This window comes from Heterocephalus glaber, unplaced genomic scaffold (genome assembly GCF_053883595.1).
Source record: "Heterocephalus glaber isolate CG9 unplaced genomic scaffold, H.glaber_assembly_v1.0 deba00001608, whole genome shotgun sequence".
NCBI lineage: Eukaryota > Metazoa > Chordata > Mammalia > Rodentia > Bathyergidae > Heterocephalus > Heterocephalus glaber.
In genome coordinates this window covers 11,428,256-11,449,148 of record NW_028258379.1, presented here as the reverse complement: position 1 = coordinate 11,449,148, position 20,893 = coordinate 11,428,256, and the positions used below count along the sequence as shown (strand labels likewise).

The 20,893-nt window shown below is 44.8% G+C and overlaps 2 protein-coding genes across 7 annotated transcripts in view; one reads left to right on the top strand and one right to left on the bottom strand.

Annotated features, from left to right (window-relative positions):
- Positions 1–400: 400 nt before the first annotated feature.
- LOC110346718 (uncharacterized) lies at positions 401–1,824 on the bottom strand. The gene is made up of 2 exons (XM_021248327.2): positions 1,165–1,824; positions 401–1,044 (listed from the first exon to the last, which is right to left on the bottom strand). The coding sequence occupies exons 1-2, from the start codon at positions 1,822–1,824 to the stop codon at positions 781–783; spliced, it is 924 nt and encodes a 307-aa protein (XP_021103986.2). The 3' UTR covers positions 401–780.
- Map3k9 (mitogen-activated protein kinase kinase kinase 9) overlaps positions 1,580–20,893 on the top strand; it is a 72,111-nt gene continuing 52,797 nt past the window's right edge. For 2 of the 6 annotated variants that reach the window (XM_004837292.4, XM_004837291.4), the window contains exons 1-2: positions 1,751–2,289; positions 8,937–9,350. In XM_004837292.4, coding sequence (XP_004837349.1) covers positions 1,890–2,289; positions 8,937–9,350 — 814 coding nt within the window. In that variant the 5' untranslated portion in view covers positions 1,751–1,889. Of the gene's footprint in view, positions 1,611–1,750; positions 2,290–3,342; positions 6,779–7,532; positions 7,645–8,936; positions 9,351–20,893 lie in introns of those variants that run through there. The other 4 variants (XM_021247099.2, XM_087195336.1, XM_087195338.1 and 1 more) reach the window with 4 other exon arrangements.

Below are 20,893 nucleotides of genomic sequence, written 5' to 3'. Positions count from 1 at the left end.
TACTCGGCCTTTTTATTTTGAGATAGTCTTGCTCAGTCACTAGATTGCTCACATTGCTCTTGCGATCCTCCTGCTTCAGCCTTCTGAGTAGCCGGAATCACAAGCGTGCTACATGGCCTGGCTGGCTGCTCTTTTGAACAGTATCATTTCACTTGTCTTTTTTATGACCTTAAATACGCGGATGCCCAGGGTTCAGCGCAGCCATATTCACCGGCAAACCACACCAATCTTGCAGTCTTGCCTCTACTTTCAGGATGAGCAGGCTGCAGGCCAGTGCTAAGCACTTGCCCCAGCTCTCCCGCCTGGTTTTATTTTATTTTTTTCCCCACATTGCTCGTTTGTCTAATAATGAATCCCAACAAAAAATTAAACAAGCAAATAGTTAGAGAAACACTAACTCTTGGTAAATAAATCTTCTTTATTCCTGTTCCGAAGAGGAGAAGGTAGCACAGTTTAGTGGCTATCAGGCGAGATCCTTAAACGCTGGCTTGTTTGAAATAACAGAGAACTCTTCTTAGTGGAAGTTGACTTTGCTACAATAGGATTAAAGCAGAGAACACTAGGGGCCCCGTATGTTCTTCTTTCTTAATGTTAAAGTGTCCTGAGTTTGGTTTTTGCTCTGAGCTCAGCAGACGTCACCACCATGACCGAGGTGCAATTCCAGGCGAGAGACACCCAGGGATTGTAGAAAAGTTGATTCTCTTCAGGGAAAGCAAGCCCACTTCAAGACAGCTTTCCTTGTCTCAGCGGGAAGCCTCAGGAAGGCGGACTCCGGCCTTTCTAGATTCTAAAACGACGATGGCATTGGAATTTTTCTCCTGCAGGAATTGGGGAGAGGGCGAGCTGCGCAGACTTCGTAAATGCGAGGCGTGTAGCCCCAAGAGCCCTTGGAATAAGCACTGGAACGGGCCTGACCTCAGAGGCTCCAATAGGGGGTGGAAGGCCCCGGGGCGGGAGCATGGGGGGCAGAAGCTGATCCTCCAGGTTGAACCAGTGCAGTCGGATCCAAGAGGATTCTGATTTCAGAATCAACTGAAAAAGGAGCTAGAAAAGAAAGAGCACCGGGTGTGTGTGTAACCCGGCTCGTTTCTCCTCTGCCCACTTTCGAAAGCCCCTATAGGATGGGGCACTCGGGTGCTGCCCAATGGAACCCCTAGCACTCACAGCAAACAAAAGGGGTGGTCTCCGCTCCGACCTTTCGGATCTGAATGAAAGCTCGGTATTACCTCCCAGGAGCGACCTTCCCTCCAGCGCGCCCAATGAGGCGGAGCCTTCTCCCGCCGGGAGGTGCCGCGCTCTCCCAGGAAATGGACAGGTGCCGCGGGCCAATGGTTGGAGCCGTAGCGGACCAATGGGAGAGAGCGCTGGGTCAACCTGGGTTTGAGACCAGAAGCCCGCAAAGGGGGCGGGGCGCCCGAGGCGCAGGGGGTGGAGAGGAACCTGTGGACCGGACACCGCGACCAATGGGCGCGGGGACTGGCAAGGGGGCGGGCCCGGGCTCCCGGTAGCCCCGCTCCTGGGGTCCGCAGGCTGGGGCGGAGCCAGGCTCGCGTCAGGTTGTGGCGCGGGCGGGGCGGGGCGGCGGCGGCGAGCACCGACCGTGCGAGCAGGTACCGGCCGCTGAAGTCGCGGGGTCGTGCCCGGGGCCGAGCGCCAGACGGGGGGACTCGGCCCTCCGCGCGTGTCTGCAGGGGGAGCGTCCGCACACTGCGCACTCGGCGCCCCGCCGCCCAGCCCGGGCGGCCGCTGTCCCCGCCCCGCCAGCCCGGGCCCTACCTGTGGCCGCCATCGGGGGAGGGGTCCCCCAGCCCTGCGGAGCCGCATGAACAATAGGCGGCGGCGGCTCCTGCGGGCGGCGGCGGCCCCGCACCCTATGGATCGGCCGTTCCATGGAGCCCTCCAGAGCGCTTCTGGGCTGCCTGGCGAGCGCCGCCGCTGCCGCCCAGCCGGGGGAGGACGGGTCGGGGGCCGCGGCCGAGGAGGAGGAGGAGGAGGAGGAAGAGGCGGCGGCGGCCTCCGGGGAGCTGGGCTGCACCGCGCAGCTGCCCTACTGGACGGCCGTATTCGAGTACGAGGCGGCGGGGGAGGACGAGCTGACCCTGCGTCTGGGCGACGTTGTGGAGGTGCTGTCCAAGGACTCGCAGGTGTCCGGCGACGAGGGCTGGTGGACCGGGCAGCTGAACCAGCGGGTGGGCATCTTCCCCAGCAACTACGTGACCCCGCGCAGCGCCTTCTCCAGCCGCTGCCAGCCGGGCGGCGAGGACCCCAGTTGCTACCCGCCTATTCAGTGTAAGGCGAAGGCAGGGCCCGGGAGCCTGGCGGGGACCGCACGGGTGGGACGCGGGGTGCGGGGTGCGCGCGCGCGGGCTGCGGACCGGGTGAGTGCGATGCAGAAGCCACGCGCCGCAGGCCCTGCCCGGAGCGCGGCAACCAGGCTGCTTCCCCTGGGTCGCGCTGCCTCAGCCCAGCTCCTAGTTTCCGCACCTTGAAGACCCAGCACGAGAGTGACCATTTCCAATCCCTTTCCCTCCCTCTCGCCCCTCCAAATCTGGAAAGATTTCAGGCAAGCTCATGGTTACTGTCATAACCTTCGTTTTCAAACCAGAGACCTTGGCAGCCTCTTCTGTCACCTGTCCCCGCCCCTTCATGGTATTTGCTACTGAGAGATGGGCTGGGCTGGCTCTCAAGTCCCGGAAGCCTCTGTGAACTCTGGGTTGAAGTGCTTTTGAAATGTTTTTGTTGATTGCTTGGATCTTAATCTTGTACCTCAGGAGTTGTTCTTTCCACTGAGTAAGGTACTAAGAAAGATGAGGGGCTGGGCAAAGATGGTGCATGGAGAAATTATTAGGGAAAAGTATGTTGTTCCCCCAGGAGAGTGCAGTGCGGTGCAGTGGCTAAACTAAGTTCAGGCTCTTCACAGCCCTTAGTGTTCAGACAGAACATCTTTTTCTCACCCTAGATCCTTGTCTATATTTGGCCAAATCTCAGGGGGGCTATATTCAGGGTTCCCTCCCAGGGCCTTTCTTCCTACGTCCTGCTTTTCATCAATTTCCCAGGAGACCCTGTTCCATCCCTGTAATGAAATTTCTTTGTGTTTTCAAAGGACTTAAATTGCCATTAGAATTCCTTAATTAATTCTACTGAGTCTATTTAGAAGAAAGATGTAAATATGTCCTAGTGCAGTTTACAGTATTTTGTATTTATGAGTTTCCATAATTTCTTTCTATTAAAAGGCATTGCTAATCTATACTTATTATTGTTTCTTATTTTGTATACTTTGCATCTTAGTTGATTAAAAATAATTATCAAGGGCCAACTTTGAACATTTACTTTTTTTTTTTTTTTTTTTGAGACAGGGACTCACTATAGTTCAGGCTGGCCATGAACTCACTATGTAGTCTAGGCTAGCCTTGAACTTGTGGTGTGGTGTTCTTCCTGCCTCAGCCTCCCTAGTGCTGGGATTACAGGTGTGTGTCACCACACCCAGCTGAATATTAACTTTTAAAATTTCATTTGTAGCAGTTGTCTTTCTGGCCCTGTAATTTGTTTTCACCTGAACAGTTGTGTTACTTTATCTTTTTTTTTTTTTTTTGATACCAGAGATTGAACTTGGGACCTTTTGAGGCAGGCAGTGGAACCACTGAGCTAAATCTCTGGCCCCTACTTTATCTTAAGATATGTTACAAACATCAAAATCATAACCTCTTTCCTTTTCTGCTTTTCTTTTTCTTTTGATGTTTTAACTGCCAAATTGAGTTTAAGTCTTTTTCTGTTTCTTGCGCCTCTCATTCAATTTAGAACTTCTATATTTTTATCTTTATAAATGCTTGGAGGTGACATATTACTTTAAATTGTTCCAAGTGCTACACTTTGGCACTGGTACAGGTAAGGTGATGGCCAAGCAAGGGTCCTGGCATAGTGTTTTGTGTTTTTTTTGTACCGGGGATCGAACTCAGGACCTTGTGCATTTTGAAATAGTTGCTGAAGATGAATTTGGCCCTCTGTCTTGAAATGTACAAATAGTCTGGCATGTTAGGAAACAATGTAATTTTAAATCTTAAGTCAGATGTCAAGGTTGTTTGTGAGTGAAGTTCTGCAGTTTTATTTTTAGGGGCATCTAATATCAGAGTGGAAGAGCCATGTTAAGTTCACAAGCAAGAATCAGTTTCTTCAGTATCTTATGATCCAGGCTGTTGTAACTGTCAGGAGTAAATATGACTTAGGCTGAAAGAAGCCCTGCACAGAGAGCCAGACACGTCAACAGTGTGATACATTAGGAGCCCTTTCCCTGTGAGGTGGCCAGGACTTACCTTTATTATGACAGTAGTTACCTTGATGAAGTGGGATCGTAAATCAAGATCCTACATAATGAGAAAGCAGGAAGTACTTTATGCTACTTGAAATAACTGACTTGAAGAATATGATATTTGAAAGTCCTTCTTACCTGGCCTCACTAGGAGTTCTGGCACTAACTCTTGACTGGCATTAATTCTTGATAATTGAGAAACTTTAATTCCAGACAAAAATGAATTATTGAATACCTGATAAATGACAGCTACTATGTTAAATATGCATGGGATAAAGAAATTATAAGATAAGGAGTTGCTTATAAGTTACATGAAGGGGATTAGTGATATAAATATAGAATGTTAGTGAAGTACTTTGACAAAGACAGGTGTGTCTCTGATTTTTGTGCTCTGTCCACCAGTTAAGTTAGTGTCACTCAGAAAATAAAGGTGACTTGACAAACTTTGTCTCCAGTGACTTGGAATAAAATCGAGTCACTGACAACTTCAGAATTACCCTTTTGAACTTGCCCTCTGGGGCATGTATCATGACATTAATTAACATTTCACATCATGAGCAGAAGATGCTAAGTCAAGCAGTAGTGTTCAGGCTTAGTTTTACAATACTGCTTGTCAAAGTGAAAATTTTGTTTCAATCTTTATTCAAAACAGAAGGGGAAAATTACTGTCTTAGGTTAAAGAAAAATGTAATTGTGCTATTATAAGCCATCTTACATTTATATAGTGGCTTTGTCCTCTCCATTGTAGGTATTAGAATTTAGCTCTCCATGAATGACAGATATAAATAACCTAGGATTTTGCTCATCCTCTTTATTTTAGTGAAAAATAGAAATGTACAGTTCTAAATTTGTCATCTTGGGAGATATAGACCTGTGTATTTTTTAAAAATAAAAGCTTCTCGGGCCAGGAATTTAGCTCAGTGGTTCTGCCACCTGCCCTGAGAATGCAAGAACCCGAGTTCAATCCCTGGTACCAAAAAAATAAAAAACTAAAAGAAAAAAAAGAAAAGCTTCTCTTGCAGGAGAGTTGTTTCTGTTTTCAAATAGGGCATACATTAAGATCATTATTAATTTATGCTTTTTCCTACATCCACTAGAAATATAATGGTGTATTCTCAGGTGCACATAATATTTTAAAATGAGAAATATACCATTCAGTTGTCCAGAATCCACCAGAATATACTTATGCATTCAGCTTTGAAACATGGAGTTGAGAGGAATAACATCTTGACTCCAAAAATAAAATAAGATTTTATTCCTGGAAATATCCTTCCAGTGAAACTGAAAAGTATGCTGGATGCAGGTTGACCTGATTCTTGCCTAAAACCAGGTCTTGACTAGAACAATGAAAGGGAGGAGGAAGGAGGAGAACTTCTGCTGCAATTTAAGGTCTGGCGTCTTACTTCCTGTCCAAAGGGACTTCGTAGTTGGAAAGGAAAAAGAAATTCTCCCAGCCCACTTCCTGGGTTCTGTCTCTTATATATTTGGAAACTGTGTTCTGTTTTCTTGAAGGTTGATCATGATAGTTCCTTAACGAAGGAGAAACCCAAGACTATTCTCCTCAGAGAGGTACAGTGTTGCTTTCCCTTCCATACAGTTTTCCCTTCTGTGAAATGGGTCGGAGGAGCTGTCCTTTCAGCACCCGAGTCCTCAAAGTCATTTTAAACCCTCCTGCATATTAATGAATACTGAAGACCTACTGTGTGTTGGTAGCTATCCTCAGACCAGAGGGAAGTAGGAAGAATACAAGAAAAAATACAACAATTAATTCCCCTCAGGAGAATTCAAAGACTCAGTTGAGGAAATAAGATAATAAATAGAAATTTGTTGAAGAGGTACATAGCTTTTCATCAGTTTAAATGTTTGTAGGGAGAAAAAAGAGAACGTTCCTTTCTTGCATGATGAAAACTCAATATAATGTCTATATTTCTCCAAGAGCTTTTTTAATCTCTCTTTAATGTAGACATACTTGGCCTATTTTTCTCATTCATATAGATGACGGGCAAAAATTAGTCATCAGTCAGGAGTCATTTTTAGGACTCAGATGCACTCAAGCTATTTTAAGCAAGAAAGGGATTTAGCATAGGAAATTAGGAGCTCACAGAATTGTTGAAAGGGCTGGGAGGAGAGGCTTCAGCTGGACCTATGGGAAGAACTCCAGACCATTGCAGGACCGGCCTGTTAGGCGAGCTGCCACTTCTCTAATGGGAACAGAGAGAATCTGCAGCTGTCGTTGAAGATGTTGACTTCAGGAGCTCCATACTGTATCTTCAGCTCAGAGATTAGGCAGCTGCTTGGCCGTGTAACATTCCACATCATAGAGCTAGTGCTGCTGCCGCAGACAGCCATGCTTGCTAGGATAAGCAGCAAGAAGACGGTCCCCCTCTCACTTCTGCCGTACAGTTCTGGTGGATACAGTTGGCAGAACTTAATTTGCACCTCGAACTCTAGCTTCAAGGGAACCTGGGCAAGGTACTTTCTAGTTCTCTGGCCTCTCGCACTGAAAAGCATGGTAGAAGGATTTTGTGATGGATTCTCCTAGTTTGCTACCACATCATTTACTCAGGAAGACTTCCAGACATAGCGGTACTTCTCTCTCCTCCCGTCCCCACTCCTCTGCTCCTCTCTTTTCTTCTCCCCTCTCCCTCCCCTCTCTCTCCCCTCCTCCCTGCCCCTCTTCCTCTATCTCCTTCTCTCTCTCCCTCCCTCCCTTTCTTTCATCATGCTAGGGACTGAACCCTTGCACATGCTAAACATACATTCTACCACTGAATAATACCTCCAGCCCCAAGATGATAGCCTTTTCAACAGTTGGAACTTTTGGGACTCTAAAAAGATGGACTCTACTTTTTGTATACCTAAAGATATTCCATCTAACTTCCTAAGAGTGTCCTTTGGGTAGACATTGTAAAATACAAATGAATGTCAGCCCGGGGTAGGACAAGAGCACTGTAATTAAGCAAGAACAGCTTGGTGAGCACTGCCAGCGCCTGAGTGAGGAGTGGGGATGTGGGGAGCTGGCCACGTAAGGAAAGGAACAGCTAGCAGCGGGCAGTTCCTCTCTCGGTCTTGCCAAAAGTTTAGAAATATATCTTTGTTACCTTAGTTTTTTAAATAAAGTGTGATTATTTTCTGTATTTGTTTCAGAAGGCCCAATGTACTTTTGTTTTCGGATCTGAAATTTGTTTTATTTTCTGTTGAAGTGTTTGTTTTCATTTTGTTTCAGTGATCCTTTGGTCACTTACTAATGTTTGGCATGGTGAGGACAGTGGTGAAAAAGACAGAGTCTCTGCCCTTGCCTCTCACAATCAAGCAGGACAACAGGCATTGAGGACATAGTTAAGTGATTATAACCTTTGTGAGTCTTGCAAAATGGAGATCACTATGAAGTATTCAGTTGAGGGGGGAACTTGACTTCGTTTAGTCTGGGTGTTAGAAGGTATTCTATGAAATCGACATTTAAATTGTGACCTGAGGGCTGAATCTGAATCAGCTAGGTAAAGACAAAAGAAGACTGAGAGGACAGAGAACAAGTTTCATGGGAGAAACATAAAGTAGTATTTTGCTCATATAGCATTCAGTATTGTATCTAGCCCCACATTTATAATCACTGGTAGCTGCTATTTTCTATCTATGAAAGCCTTTCTAGACCTTAATCAAATACATGAGATTCAAACTCTGGATTTGAGAAGAGTGAGGGGTTGGGGTGTTATTGGGAGCATCAGGGACCGACCTGAGGCACTGCTGGAGTTCGATGTTTTCTGTGAGGCTCCTTCCCCATATATCTCAGTCAGCAAGTCCCGGCAAAAGCCAGCTCTGGACGTCTCCCAGGTTAACTCGGCTCTCCCCACACTCTGTTGCTGAGGGTCAGCCTTCCTGGTCACCGGTACACTGTCTTTCACTTCTACCTGGCTGCCAGAGTTGGTGTCCTTTCTAAATCATAGGCCTAGCAACACTCCCCTCATGAAAGTTACCTTGTTGGTTACACTCAGCAAGGCCTGATCTCCCAGCAGGCATATGATCCAGCCAAACGGGCTTCCCTGAATTTTCCCATGTATCGTACACTCTCATGTCCTTCCCCCTGCCTGGATTTGCCCTCACTGGGAACTCAAGACTTCATTGCCTGATGAGATCTCCTTCCCCTCGTTTTTTAGGGCCTGTTTCAAATGTTGTCTTCCCCAAGAATCCTTTCCCCAGTCACACTCTCAGTCCCATCCTGCTGTGGGAGCTAGTGACTTTCCTTATCCTCTGGCCATACTTCTACAAAAGCTCTTCCCAACCTGCCGAGTAGCTATTATTTGTCTGCGTTGACACTGGGTTGTGTGTATCTCACCACCAAATACACAGTAAAGCTGAAGAAACCTCAAAGAAGACGCCTTGAAAGTTCCCTTTACTTAAAATGATCTTGAAACAGGGTTCCAACTGGGGCTTGTTTTATGAATATGTATTGAATGCCACTGAGGACAGTGGAAATGGAATGACAGTTGCTCTCCATTTTGTGTTTACTTTATAATGGGGAGCGAAAAGCCCAGTGAACTGACAATTTGCTATGTTTACACTTTAGGTAAGTGGATGGTTAAGTGATGTTTCCCGGAAGTTTTTGACTTGTTTCTTTTTTCTTGTTTCTCAGTGTTAGAGATTGATTTTGTGGAGCTGACCTTGGAAGAGATTATTGGCATTGGGGGCTTTGGGAAGGTCTATCGTGCTTTCTGGATAGGTGATGAGGTTGCCGTGAAAGCAGCTCGCTATGACCCCGATGAAGACATCAGCCAGACCATAGAGAATGTTCGGCAAGAAGCCAAGCTCTTCGCTATGCTGAAGCACCCCAACATCATTGCCCTTAGAGGGGTATGTCTGAAGGAACCCAACCTCTGCTTGGTCATGGAGTTTGCCCGTGGAGGGCCTTTGAATAGAGTATTATCTGGGAAAAGGATTCCTCCGGACATTCTGGTGAACTGGGCTGTGCAGATCGCCAGGGGGATGAACTACCTACATGATGAGGCCATCGTTCCCATCATCCACCGCGACCTTAAGTCCAGCAACAGTGAGTATGAAGAGCTGGGCTGGGGGCCGAGAGCAGCTCCACACTCAGGCCACAGCTTCAGTAGGAGGGGATTCCCAGGGGAGCACTGCTAGATGACGTTCCCTCCTTGAGTGGAAATGCAGGGCTGGGCTGAGTGCCAGAAAAAATCGGTTTAGAAGAATGAGGCACCGGAGGGGTTTTAGGATGATTTTGAACTCATATGAGCAGACAGGGTTAGTGGTGTATAATTCTGATAGTCTGTACAAAAATGTAGATTGATTTTCCCACTGAAGGGAAGTATGTATGTAATCACCAAAAGGGGTTTTCCTTTTGTGGGGTAGCAGGTAAAGCACACCTATACCACCTATCTGAATTTCTACCTAAACACCTCAACTGGAGGTACCCAGTGGAATAGGGACCATCAGAAGAGGGGCATATTGTTCAAACTGGAGCCTGATGCAGGCATCAATTTGGAGAGCATGACATGGCTTGGAAGTGTTACAGATCTGGTAGCCCAGGGGTAGCATTAATTAACTGCATAACTACCTGGTGTTTAATAGCAGGGAACTGAGAAGTAACTGTTTCTATTAAACATCCTATAAACTGGACAGTAAAGCAAGTGTTAGATATAATTAAACAGTGAGTTGGTAGAGACTTTCGTCTTTCACTTGGGCTGAATCAGAGGCACTAGAATAAGGTTCATTTGTGAAATGATTTGTGCTCTTTCTTGCCTGGACTGCCTGTAGCAAGGTTACAGTTGCTTAGAGGTTATGCTTATGATCATACTGAGCATCTTTTCCCAGAGAGGAGAGCATTTGTGTTGAAGGACTTTGGGGGTGGCATGGGCCCTAGGGACTTTACTCTCTCTGCATTCTTTAGTTTTAGCCCAGAAATCCTTCAGACCTTGTTTTGGTCCATGCTGTTCACATGTGGCTCATTCTCTGTTGGTGCTGTTGTAAATCTTCACTTTTCATTTTGAAAAACATGTATTTTGAAATTATGTAAGTAGTATTTATTTTAGAAAACAGTGCAGATAAACAAGAGAGAGAATTAATGGAAGTGTTTTCCTTTAGAGAGAACGTAGGATGTATCCATCTTTTAAAAAGATATATGTTTTTTATATATATAAAGAAATACAGTTTGCAATTTAAAATAGCTTTTATTGCTTTTATATCTTCTACCTGGATGCTCTGCTCCCTTAATAATAGAAAACTTTCACCTTGGAAGAGTGTGGAACATTATGTATGTATTTTACATATGCCACATAAGAGGATTTGTTATACAAAATAATACCTGGTTTCTCTTATTTCCTATGCCATTATTTTATCTCTTTATCATGTGAATATTCTCATCCCTTATCCAAAATGTGTCCCTCATCTTTAAATGTGTTAACTAAATTCACTTTTAGTGACTTCTTCAGAGGACTTTCTACCTAGAGACTGTTTTGGATAGTGGGTGAGCAGCAGCAGATGTGTTGGTAGAAATGAAATTTTCTTTCATTCTTTTAAACATCCTTATGCTGGGAGAACTAGGCAAAGTGCTATAATGTTACATAATTGAGCCCATTTAGAAAGTCTAGCTGGGATAATAAAATTGTAAATGTCTATTATTTCCTTGATGAAGTTTCAAATTTGAGTATAATTTCAAGCTAGGAGTATAAAGTTTTACCTTTTGCAGATTCATCTTTGGGAATTTAGATTCTTGTGAAAAAAAAGCTCCCTTACCGGAGTTTTTTGTAGAAGAAGGTAGAGAACTTGAATGTCACTCTTTTATCCAGGAGACAGTACTCTTTATCCAAAAGTGGGTTCTAGGATTGGCGGGGTTTGGGGGGAGCCTATAGGTTCACTGTGTTGTGACAGTATTGGATTCTACATAGGGCAGTATTTTTAAGGATCTTTTCAAGATATGGTCAGAAGGTTTGCGTGGTGGCACCAATCTGTAATCCCAGAACTGTAAGAGGCTGAGGCAGGAGGATTGCAAGTTCAAGTCCCGCCTGGGCAACTTAGTGAGGTTCTGTCTCAAAATAAAAAATAAACAGGGATCAGTGCAGAAAGGCACTGGTTCAATTCCCAGTACCACAAAAGAAAAGAAAAGAAAAGAAAAAGATGTGGTCAGAAATGTGCATGGTTCATTGGACTACATGCTTGGTGCTAAGGTTGATTTGGCTGTGAGTCTTACATGTAAGTTGGGGAAGCACCTTGATATTAGTCTGTGGGTGGATGTTTGCCTAGCATTATGTATGTCCACCACGAGCATTGATGGCACAGTCATTTTTATTCCATTGCAGTGTATGCATGGTTTGAAGATCATTTTTCTCCTATTGTCTCTAGCTTGGGAGTAATAACTTCTTTGTGTGTTGTACTTGGGGACACAGTCCTGTTTTGTTTGGTTCTTATTAGCTCTAGAGAGATGGATTTTTGGTCACTGTCATATTAGGGCAGAATACATACTGGGGACTATATGTTAGTTGACTTTGAACTAATGGAGAAGAAAGTATGTGTGTATGGGGGCTGTCTTTGTAGGAAAGAGAAAGTAGCTGATGATAATCATCTAGCAGTTGGTTACAAAGTCTTAGTAAAAAGTAATTTATAAAAAAATTATATTATCCTGGTCACCTACTTAAAATAGTCATTTTCTATTTACTGATAGTGAAATATGTGTGGCGTATAGTATCCTGTGTTGGTATATAATCTGCATTATGTTTAGGTTGACTATAATCTAAGAAATGAAACAAAAGAGCAGTGACTAAAATAAGATATACATTTATTTGTGTTTGGAAAGAAGTCTGACAGATTTTAGGGTAGCTCCACAATGTGTTCAAGGGCCCCAGGGTTTTATTTTTTATTCCATTATTTAAGTATGTGCATGGCTTGCATTCTCCCTGTCACCTTTGGGTCTGAGATGGCTCCGGAGCACTGGTAATTTGATCCCAGTACAGTATAGGACTGAAGGAGGAGGAAAAGCAGAAGCAAAGAAAAAGATGTTTTTGATGACTGAGTCAGCTCCTGTTAACTTCCAAGATGTTCAGTACAACATATGTGCTTGCATTCATTGGCCAGAACATGGCCACATGGGTGTGGCTATCTGTCTCAGAGTAGACTGGGAAATGGAAACTTTGATGCTGGATGGTTTGAGCCCCACTAATAATAAGTCTCAGTTACCAAGGATGAACACGGCGGGTCGGGGAAGCAGCCAGCAGTCTTGCTGTGGAATCTTAATACTGGATGTACTTTGAGAAAACTGTTACCTGGGATATTTAGCATCATATAACTGAACAAGTTTAGCCAGGCCCTGGGTTGTAGAGTTCAGACCCCCAGTTTAACTAATATTACTTTACGACATTACATCATTAATTTAAAGACCACATCTTAAAACTCCTTGTAAAAAGCCACTGGCTATTAAAATGGATTTATGTCTTGTTGCCCTGTCAAAGTGGGGAAAACCAGTTACTGGATTGTTAGCAAAGGCATTGGTGAACAGCAGTCTTTTAGTGGAAAGGTCAGTTGTCTTTTTTGAGATAAGTGGATGGATTTCAGGATTTTGTATAGTAGGTAGCTTGGCATAAAGGCTTTTGGCAGAACAACAATTTAATAGTTCCATTAAAAGGTTTCTTGTGCAGGGGATTTAGCTCAGTGGTTTTGCCGCCTGCTGCGCAAGCGCAAGGACCCGAGTTTGATCCCAGGTACCAAAAAAAAAAAAAAAAAGAATACCTGCTCCTTAGCTGCTTCATCCACAGGCAGGAATGTACTCTACCACATATGCAGGAATGAAATGCTAGAGTGGAATCCAGCAGTCACAGCCAGCAGATTTGCAGCCATCAAAAACCCAGGCAGGAACAACCAGCCTAGGTACACTCCAGGCTTAGAATGACAGTGCCCATCCTTAGGTTAAGGGGGACATCAAAGTGCTGTTGTCCTCACCCTGCAAGAAAGCACATATTCAGCTTCCTGAATGCCAAGAGAAAGTTGGAGAGGGGTACACAGCACAAATGAGCACAGAATTAGGGCTGGAGTTAGGGGTGAAGGTATTACATGGGGCTCAAGTTGCAAGAGCAATGGTCAATCCAACAGCTCAGTGGAAATGGGCAAGCATATGAAGACTGTGATGGGCATTTCCCAAGACTGGAAGATAAGCATTACTGTGGTTGGACAGAGACCGATAGTGAGTCAAGCAGCACAGTGCACCTAAGGCACAGGTGTCCTGGCAGAGGCAATGTGGCATCAGCCTAGCCTAGAAAAAGATGAGAAGTAGCCATGAGAGCAGTTTTTCCTATAGATGAGTAAAATATGAAACTATAAAAAATAACCAGAGTGAATCTGGGTGACAGCTGAAGAAACCAATTCCCCATCTTTTTCAAGAGGTAAATAAATGACTTTTTGCTCCCTTCATGAATATATGCCCAAATGAGACACTTCCAGCAGGACCTGACTCAGCACTCTCCATAACTGTCCTCATAGGGCTTCTTTGAGGTTCTTGTATAAGTTCCTATTTATAGAGAGTTGGAAGATGACAGATGTGTTTTTTTTTTTCTTTTTCTTTTTTTGGTACTGAGGATCGAACTAGGGACCTTGCACTTGCGGGGCAGGCGGTAGAACCATTGAGCTAAATCCCCCTGACAGACGTGTTTTGAAGATTTTTCTGGGCAGAAGTGTACAAGGGCTCACAGAACTGGATTTATCTGTTGGTTGTAGGTGGCTATACCTAAGGTTAGCTAGTCCCAGAGTGTTCAGTTGATGAGAAACATTTTCTGTGAATATAGAAGTATATTCTGCAAGCCTAAATAAACACATAAGTGAATAGAGTTAAAAGAAGCAAACAGTCAAGCCAGGTGACCTTGACTCCACAGGCGATGCCAGTGGTCTGACTTGCAAGTCCTGTTTTGTCTCCCAGCTTTTCCCCCCAGCTCTTTAATGTGGCCTGGAAACCTTGACACCCCACCCCCCACCCCCCACCTCAACCTGCAGTACTGAGAACTGAACTCAGGGGCTTAGATATGCTAAGCATGCATTTCTACCCCCCAGCCCCAATGGTTCTTTTATGTGGAGTCTGAGCATATGGTGTTAGGAATATAACAGTAAGCAAAAGCAGGCACAGGCCTTGCTCTCAAAAAGCTTTCTGTGGGGTGAGGAGAAGGATCTTGATTAAAAAAAAAAGTCACACAAAAGTGTAAAGTCACAACTGGGTAGGCGTGGTGGCTCGGGCCTATAATCACAGCTTTTTGGAAGGCCGAAGCAGGATCGCAAGTTCAAGCCCATCCTAGGCAACTTAGTGACTTAGCAACATCCTGTCTCAAAAAGGGGTTGAGGTTGAGATGAAGCTCAGTATAAAGGCCCTTTGTTCAATTCCTAGTACTGCCAAAAAAGAAAAGACAAAATAAAACACTGAAGACTGTGGCCACGGCCACAAAGGGGCAAGGTTGGTGCAATGAGGAGACTGATAAAGGGACATGGTTCAGCATTACGGAAGCATTTCCTGAGGAAGTTTTGTGTCAGATGAGACCTAAAGAAAGGAAGAGGAATTCATGAGACAAAGTGGCGAGGGGAAGCTGGGGAAAGGGTTCCAGGTTCTAAGCAGAGACCACTAGGCCCAAGGTCCCCGTGAGAGGGTGGCCTTTGGGGAGGCAAAGGGCAGTCTTGATGTTCTCTTCGGATGCTTTTGCCTCCATCCTTCCCTGCGGTTGGTAGATCTGAGGAACCACAGAGAGAGGTCCCGAGGAAACTGACCTCTTTGTGGGAACTTTGCCTTCTTTTCCCCAAGGATTGCTCTTGAGCCCTGCCTACCTTTCCTTCCTGTTTGATCCTTTTGGGGGCTTCTCTGCAGCTGACAAAGTGGGCCAGGAAGTAGCTCCATTTAGGTAGCATTTAGGCACTTACAGAGCTTGTGTTGGAGCAGGTTGTGTTGTATGAAGGACCTTAGGAGGGGTTCTATACTCTGAGCTCTTCACAGGGGAAAACAGTCTTAGGAAAGTCAGTCTAGCACAAGAACTCCAAATATCATGTGAACTCTGATTTCCAGATAAACCTTTAGTGTCTTTCCTTTTGCCTCTGTTTTCTCTGGTTTGAGCTGCTGTGTCTTGAGTTAAATATGTGTCTTCTCTTCCCCTTATGGTTCCCCCAGCAAATCTGGCAGTAGCTAGTAATGACCACTTTTGCAGGTAGCCTGTGGCCCTGTCATTACTCAAAGTCAAAGTTGGTGCTTCAAGATTTCTAAGGAGATGAAAGCCTGCCTTTCTCTCCTTTCCTCATGTCTCTTGGAAAATTTTCTATTCCTTAACCTAGTACTTGCCCTCATTTCTAGCGGGGAGCTCAGGGTTGCTTGATGTCAGTGGTCTGGTGGAGTCAGAAGAATGTGCCTTCTTTCCCAGATCTGGGGAGCATAGCTCTTTACATGGAGTCCCCTTCAGTACCCAGGCAGCCTCTTACAGAACCACACTTTGTTCCTCTTATAAAGTGAGGATTGAAACTGGATGTGGTGGCACATGCCTGTAATCCCAGACTCTGGAGGCTGAGGCAGGAGGAACACCACAAGTTTGAGGTCAGCCTGGGGTACACAGTGTGTTCAAGCCTGAACTCCATAGTGAGACCTTGTCTCAGAAACAAAACAGAGGATTGATAACGTGAGAACTATGCATGTCCTGGAATCTTTGTATGTATTGGTTCGTTTTAGGGGAAAAGGATGATAGCTATTATTAGTCCAAGTCTCAGAGGAGTTAGAACTTAACTTGGGCATCTGTTTAAGAGATGCACTGGGCCAGAGTAAGGAATGTAGGCCCCAGTGTGGTCCTTAACACTGAGTTGCTGGGCAATCTAGAGTTCATCTTGTGATCTCTCTGGACCTCAGATTCCTCTTCTGTGAAATGAGAAGTTTGAATGAGGTGGTGTCTGAGGTCCTTCCAGGACATAAAGCACAAACATGGGTGTGTTTGGGGAGGTGTTGTCTACCAGGTTTGTCTACCTTGGCATGTCAGGCTGCAGTGTGGCCAGTCTCCTTCCAGGATTACTCTCGAAGGAGCTAGGGCTCCCAAAAGAGACTCTGCTGAGTGGTTTAGTGGAGAAACAGTTGGCAGGAGCCTGCAGGTGCTCCTGCCCCCACTGCTACCCAAGCAGTGACAGATGGCCTTGCTGAGAGAAGATGCTCCAGTCACATGAACTATGACAGGGCCTCACAATAGACCAAGGACAACCTTCATGCTGGGTTGAATGCCACTTCTGTCCTTGTTGCTGAGCAAGGGGCATTGGACGTCTCAGAGCTTTGCTCCTGTTTGACTCACAGATGCCTCTTGCCCACTTTTCTGAATCAAAACAGGAATTTTTTAGATGGGGCCCAAGACCACTTAGTTGGTTTTAGTTGTGTTCCTCTCTGTCCCCACTCACTAACAGAAATTGCATGAAAAACTGGTGTCCTGTCCAGGGCACTATAAATGTGACATAGAAATTAATATTAAAAGCTATAGGTTGCATGTTCCTTTTCCTCCTTACTACATGAGACCTTTTGCTTTTAAAACAGGAAGCTTGGAGGTTTTGGTCTGAAAAGAAAGCATTTTTCCCCTCTGGAGTGGTTGGTGAATCCATGTGGTATACTTGGACAAACACTGGCTTGGGAGGCAGATGGACTGGGACTTAAGTTCCTTACTTCTTGAGCACCTGGCCCTGGGCCTCCGATTAGCTTCTTGGAGCTCCAGGAATCTTATCTGTAAAATGTGGACAATGCAGAAAAAAGCAGTGTTTTCTTAATTAAGGTGGTCTGAAGTAATTTGGGCCAAGCATCACTCAGGCATGGCACTCAGTAAATGGTGCAGTGCCTTTTTTCCATCTCTAAGGAATAGGAGCTACTTCTTCCCATTTCTTGTCATTTTAGGTGTACGTAGGTTCTGGTTGGCTTTCACTTTTTAAAGGGCTTGGAGGATTTTGTCCCAAGCCAGCCAGGCATAGTTGTATTTCTCCCACTTAAATGGGCAGATTTATTTCAGCTGAAGCAGCTGAAAGGGATGGAGCCTTCCCCCACTTCCTTCTAACTGTGCTTGGGCCTTTTGTGGGAGATGCCTGTGCCTCCTGCACCCTCTGGACTCAGCTTTAACTCCAGGTGCTCAGGCCCTGTCTTATCTGTTAGGGCCTTTGGCCTTTGGCATGGGACATCTGGCCAGTTTCTGGCTCTATTTGACTCTCCCTGATAATGAAAATGGTTTTGCCCCAGGAGGAAGGCAGAATATCTCCCTTCTCTGCTGCAGCCCTGGGCAGCTGAGGTCAAATGAATGGCCGGTTTTCACATCCCTCTTTGCTTCCCCATATCAGCTCAGCATTCTTGTTGCATGGTACCTTTTTTGTTGTTTTTTTGCTTTGTTTTGTTTTTTGGTACCAGGGATTGGCATGGTATCTTTTAAGACTCTGGAATATCAGGGTGGACTGAAGTGCTCTACTTTGTTTTGTGGTCTTATTTGGGAAGATGAGTGGCATGTTTGTTCTGTTCCTATCTCTGAATTACAGCATTCTATTTTATACAACACTGAGTTTTTTCCCATACATACCCCCCACCCCCACCCTGTGGACATTGTCCAATCATTGCCTGGCCTTTTTTCCTTTAGCCCATGTTTTAGGCTCAAGTCCCTTTTCTGTGGGAGATGACTCCCATGAGTTCTGGGTAAACCTGGGTTTGCACCCTGCCTGGCTCTGTTACTTGCTACTGGGGACCTTGAGCAAATGACATGTTCTCTGTGCCTTAGGTTTTGCAAATTTGAGATGGGAATACTATCTATATCATTTTACAGGATAGAAGTGAAGATTAAATCAGATAATCCACACGAAGCTCTTAGCAGTGCCTGACACTTGTAAGTGCTCAATATATTGACCACCATGATTGTAATTCCAGCTGCTACATTTGCTCCCACAGTATTTAGGTCACAATTTGTGCTGTACTTTTGGTATACTTTGTCTTGTACATGTGTTTTCAGTGTTTTAATTATTCTCTCCAATTGCACTATAGATTTAAATTTTTAAAATATGACATATACATGTTAAAATAGTACAACATTGAATACAAAGAAAGGTCAATCTCCTTTTTACCCAAACTTGTAAAAAGCTTACTTCCTAGGAGCAAATGCAATTAAGTTTTTGTTTCCTTTGATAATTTTTTTCTCTATGAAAACATAAGATTCTCAATAGGATTTTCTTTTACTTTTTTTTTCTTTTAAAACTTGTATTCATAGGATTTTTGATATCATAGGTATTATTCCTTTTACTTTTGTCTTCTCCTGCTCCTTACTTCCTCCCTGCTCACATCATATATATATATAATACAGGACTTTGCATATAGCAGTCCGGGTATTTGGTAGCAACTCCAGTGTTGCTAAGAAATCTTGTTCCTTTTTTGTCCCTAGTTTCGTTCCATGGTGGACTCACCTCTGCCCCCCCTTTTCTTTTCCTTTTGTGGTATTGGAGATCAAACTCAGAGGCTTTACACTGAGCTACAACCCCAGCTTATTTTGTATTTATTTTTATTTTTTATTTTTGGTACTGGAGATGGAACTCAGGTCCTTCCGCTTGCAAGGCAGGCAGAAGAACCACTGAGCTAAATCCCCGGCCCAGCTTATTTTTTATTTTGAGATAGGTCTTTCTAAGTCCCTAAATTGCCCAGGCTAGTCTCACACTTGGGATTATCCTGCCTCAGCCTTCCAAAGTGCTGGATTTGCAGGCATGCACCACCACACCCCGCTCAAACTCTATTATCAGATGAGTTTCATGTGCTCTCTTTAAGGCCTTGCTTTTTATATCTTCATTCCATAAACTTCCAGGAGCCTTGGACCCTAGAGGAAAGTGATCATTGGAGTAGCTTATATAGTTGGAACCCTAAGGCTTGCCTCTGGTCTTGTCCAGCTGTGAGGCTCTGACTGCCCACTCCTTCCTTAGAGCCAGACTCGGGAAGCAGGGCCCTGGTAGTAGCTGATTTTATACCTAAGACCTTTCCCTGCCAATCCTTGCGACCATTTGCAAGCAGTGTGCCTGACAGAGCAGTGTAACAGGAAAAAGTATCATTGAAAAAAGAAAAAAGTTATCCCAGATGCCAGTGTGCAGTCATAGCCGAGTTCACCTTCATGGTTGGCTCTGCTGTTCTTGTCCTGTGCACCTCATCTCCTTTCCCAGGTGAAATCACAGTGTACGTGCTGTCTGGACGCTTAGGGCCTTTTGCCTTCTACATTCTATAACCTTCAAGAGTCTAACAGGAAGGAAAAAAGGACCCTAGCTAGGGTCCTCTTTAGTTTCCAGTCATTCATCTTAACTTTGTTTTGAACTTGATACCAGGGAAAGCTTATAGGACCTTATAGCTGTGCTCAGGAGAAGGTGAGTGAATGCCAAAGGGGATGCTGACGTGGGATTCCTGAGTCACGATGATGTTATTTCCTTTAGCACCCCTACCCCTTACTCTGCCCACATGTTACTAATAATGGAATGAGGCTGTATACACCACCTGAGGAATCAGGACCCCTGAGGTGTAGGTGCCAAGGTTAAAGTTTGGGAGTGGAATCTGTGTCTTCTTTCTTGATTACTGATGTGAATTTCATTTTCTTTAATGTGCTGTGGGGAAGAATATATGTCATATTTTGTGTTTGATGGTTTAGAATCTTATTTGAAATGATACCTACCTGAGATATTATAGGCAAAAGTGGCAGTATTCCCATTTTACAGTAGAGGAAACTGAGACTTGGAGAGGTTTAATATTTCACCCACAAACACATAGCTAGAGAATAGTAAAGCCAGACTGTGAATCCAGGCTCTAGAGTACTTGTGTCATGGTCTTTCTACTCTGCTCTTGGGGAACAGAGCACAGTAGGAGACCTTCCCCTAGCAACTTATTCAGCAGGACAGACCCTTGACTCATCAGAGCCTGGGAACTAGACCTGAACTGTAAGCCTGGTCTTGGGGCCTTTGTGGGGTAGCTCATTCCCACATCTCAGATTTCAAATGTGGGGATCCTTAGAAGGCCTCTGGTACCTCTGGACCTGAAAGTCTAAAATGCGCAAGACCTGAGAGCTAATTTCTCATTTCTCCTTTCCCCACACCTTCTCCAAAAGCCCTGCTTGAACCTTAGCTTTGGTTCTTGTTATGGTTTGTCCTGAGCCACAGTTGTGCTTATGTACAGCTGTCCAAAATTTGGGCTGTCATAGAAGTCTCCACTGTATTGGACTCTTGTTTTTAACCTGTGTTTATATTGTGATTTTGTTTTTGTTTAAACAAAGGAAGTATATATAGATTTCAGATAAATTCACAGATGGTTGTTTATAGAACTTAGCATTTTTTAACCAGAAAAGAAATGTAAATTTGAAAAAGGGTTTCAACACGTTTGGTGACAGCAGAGGCCCGTGTAGTTATTCAGAGCCACAACTTTCAGCTCCCTGCCCCCTTGGAGGTGAGCAGGCCATGCTGGGCGCCGCCTGTGTACATGGCCACATGGACCCCATCTACCCCACGTGGAAGTTCTGTTCCCCTAGAGAAGAGTGAGGCGTGCCTTCCGGTGCCCACGTATGTGTTTAGTGTCGTGGAAAGCGAGCTTGACTTCACACTCATTCCTCA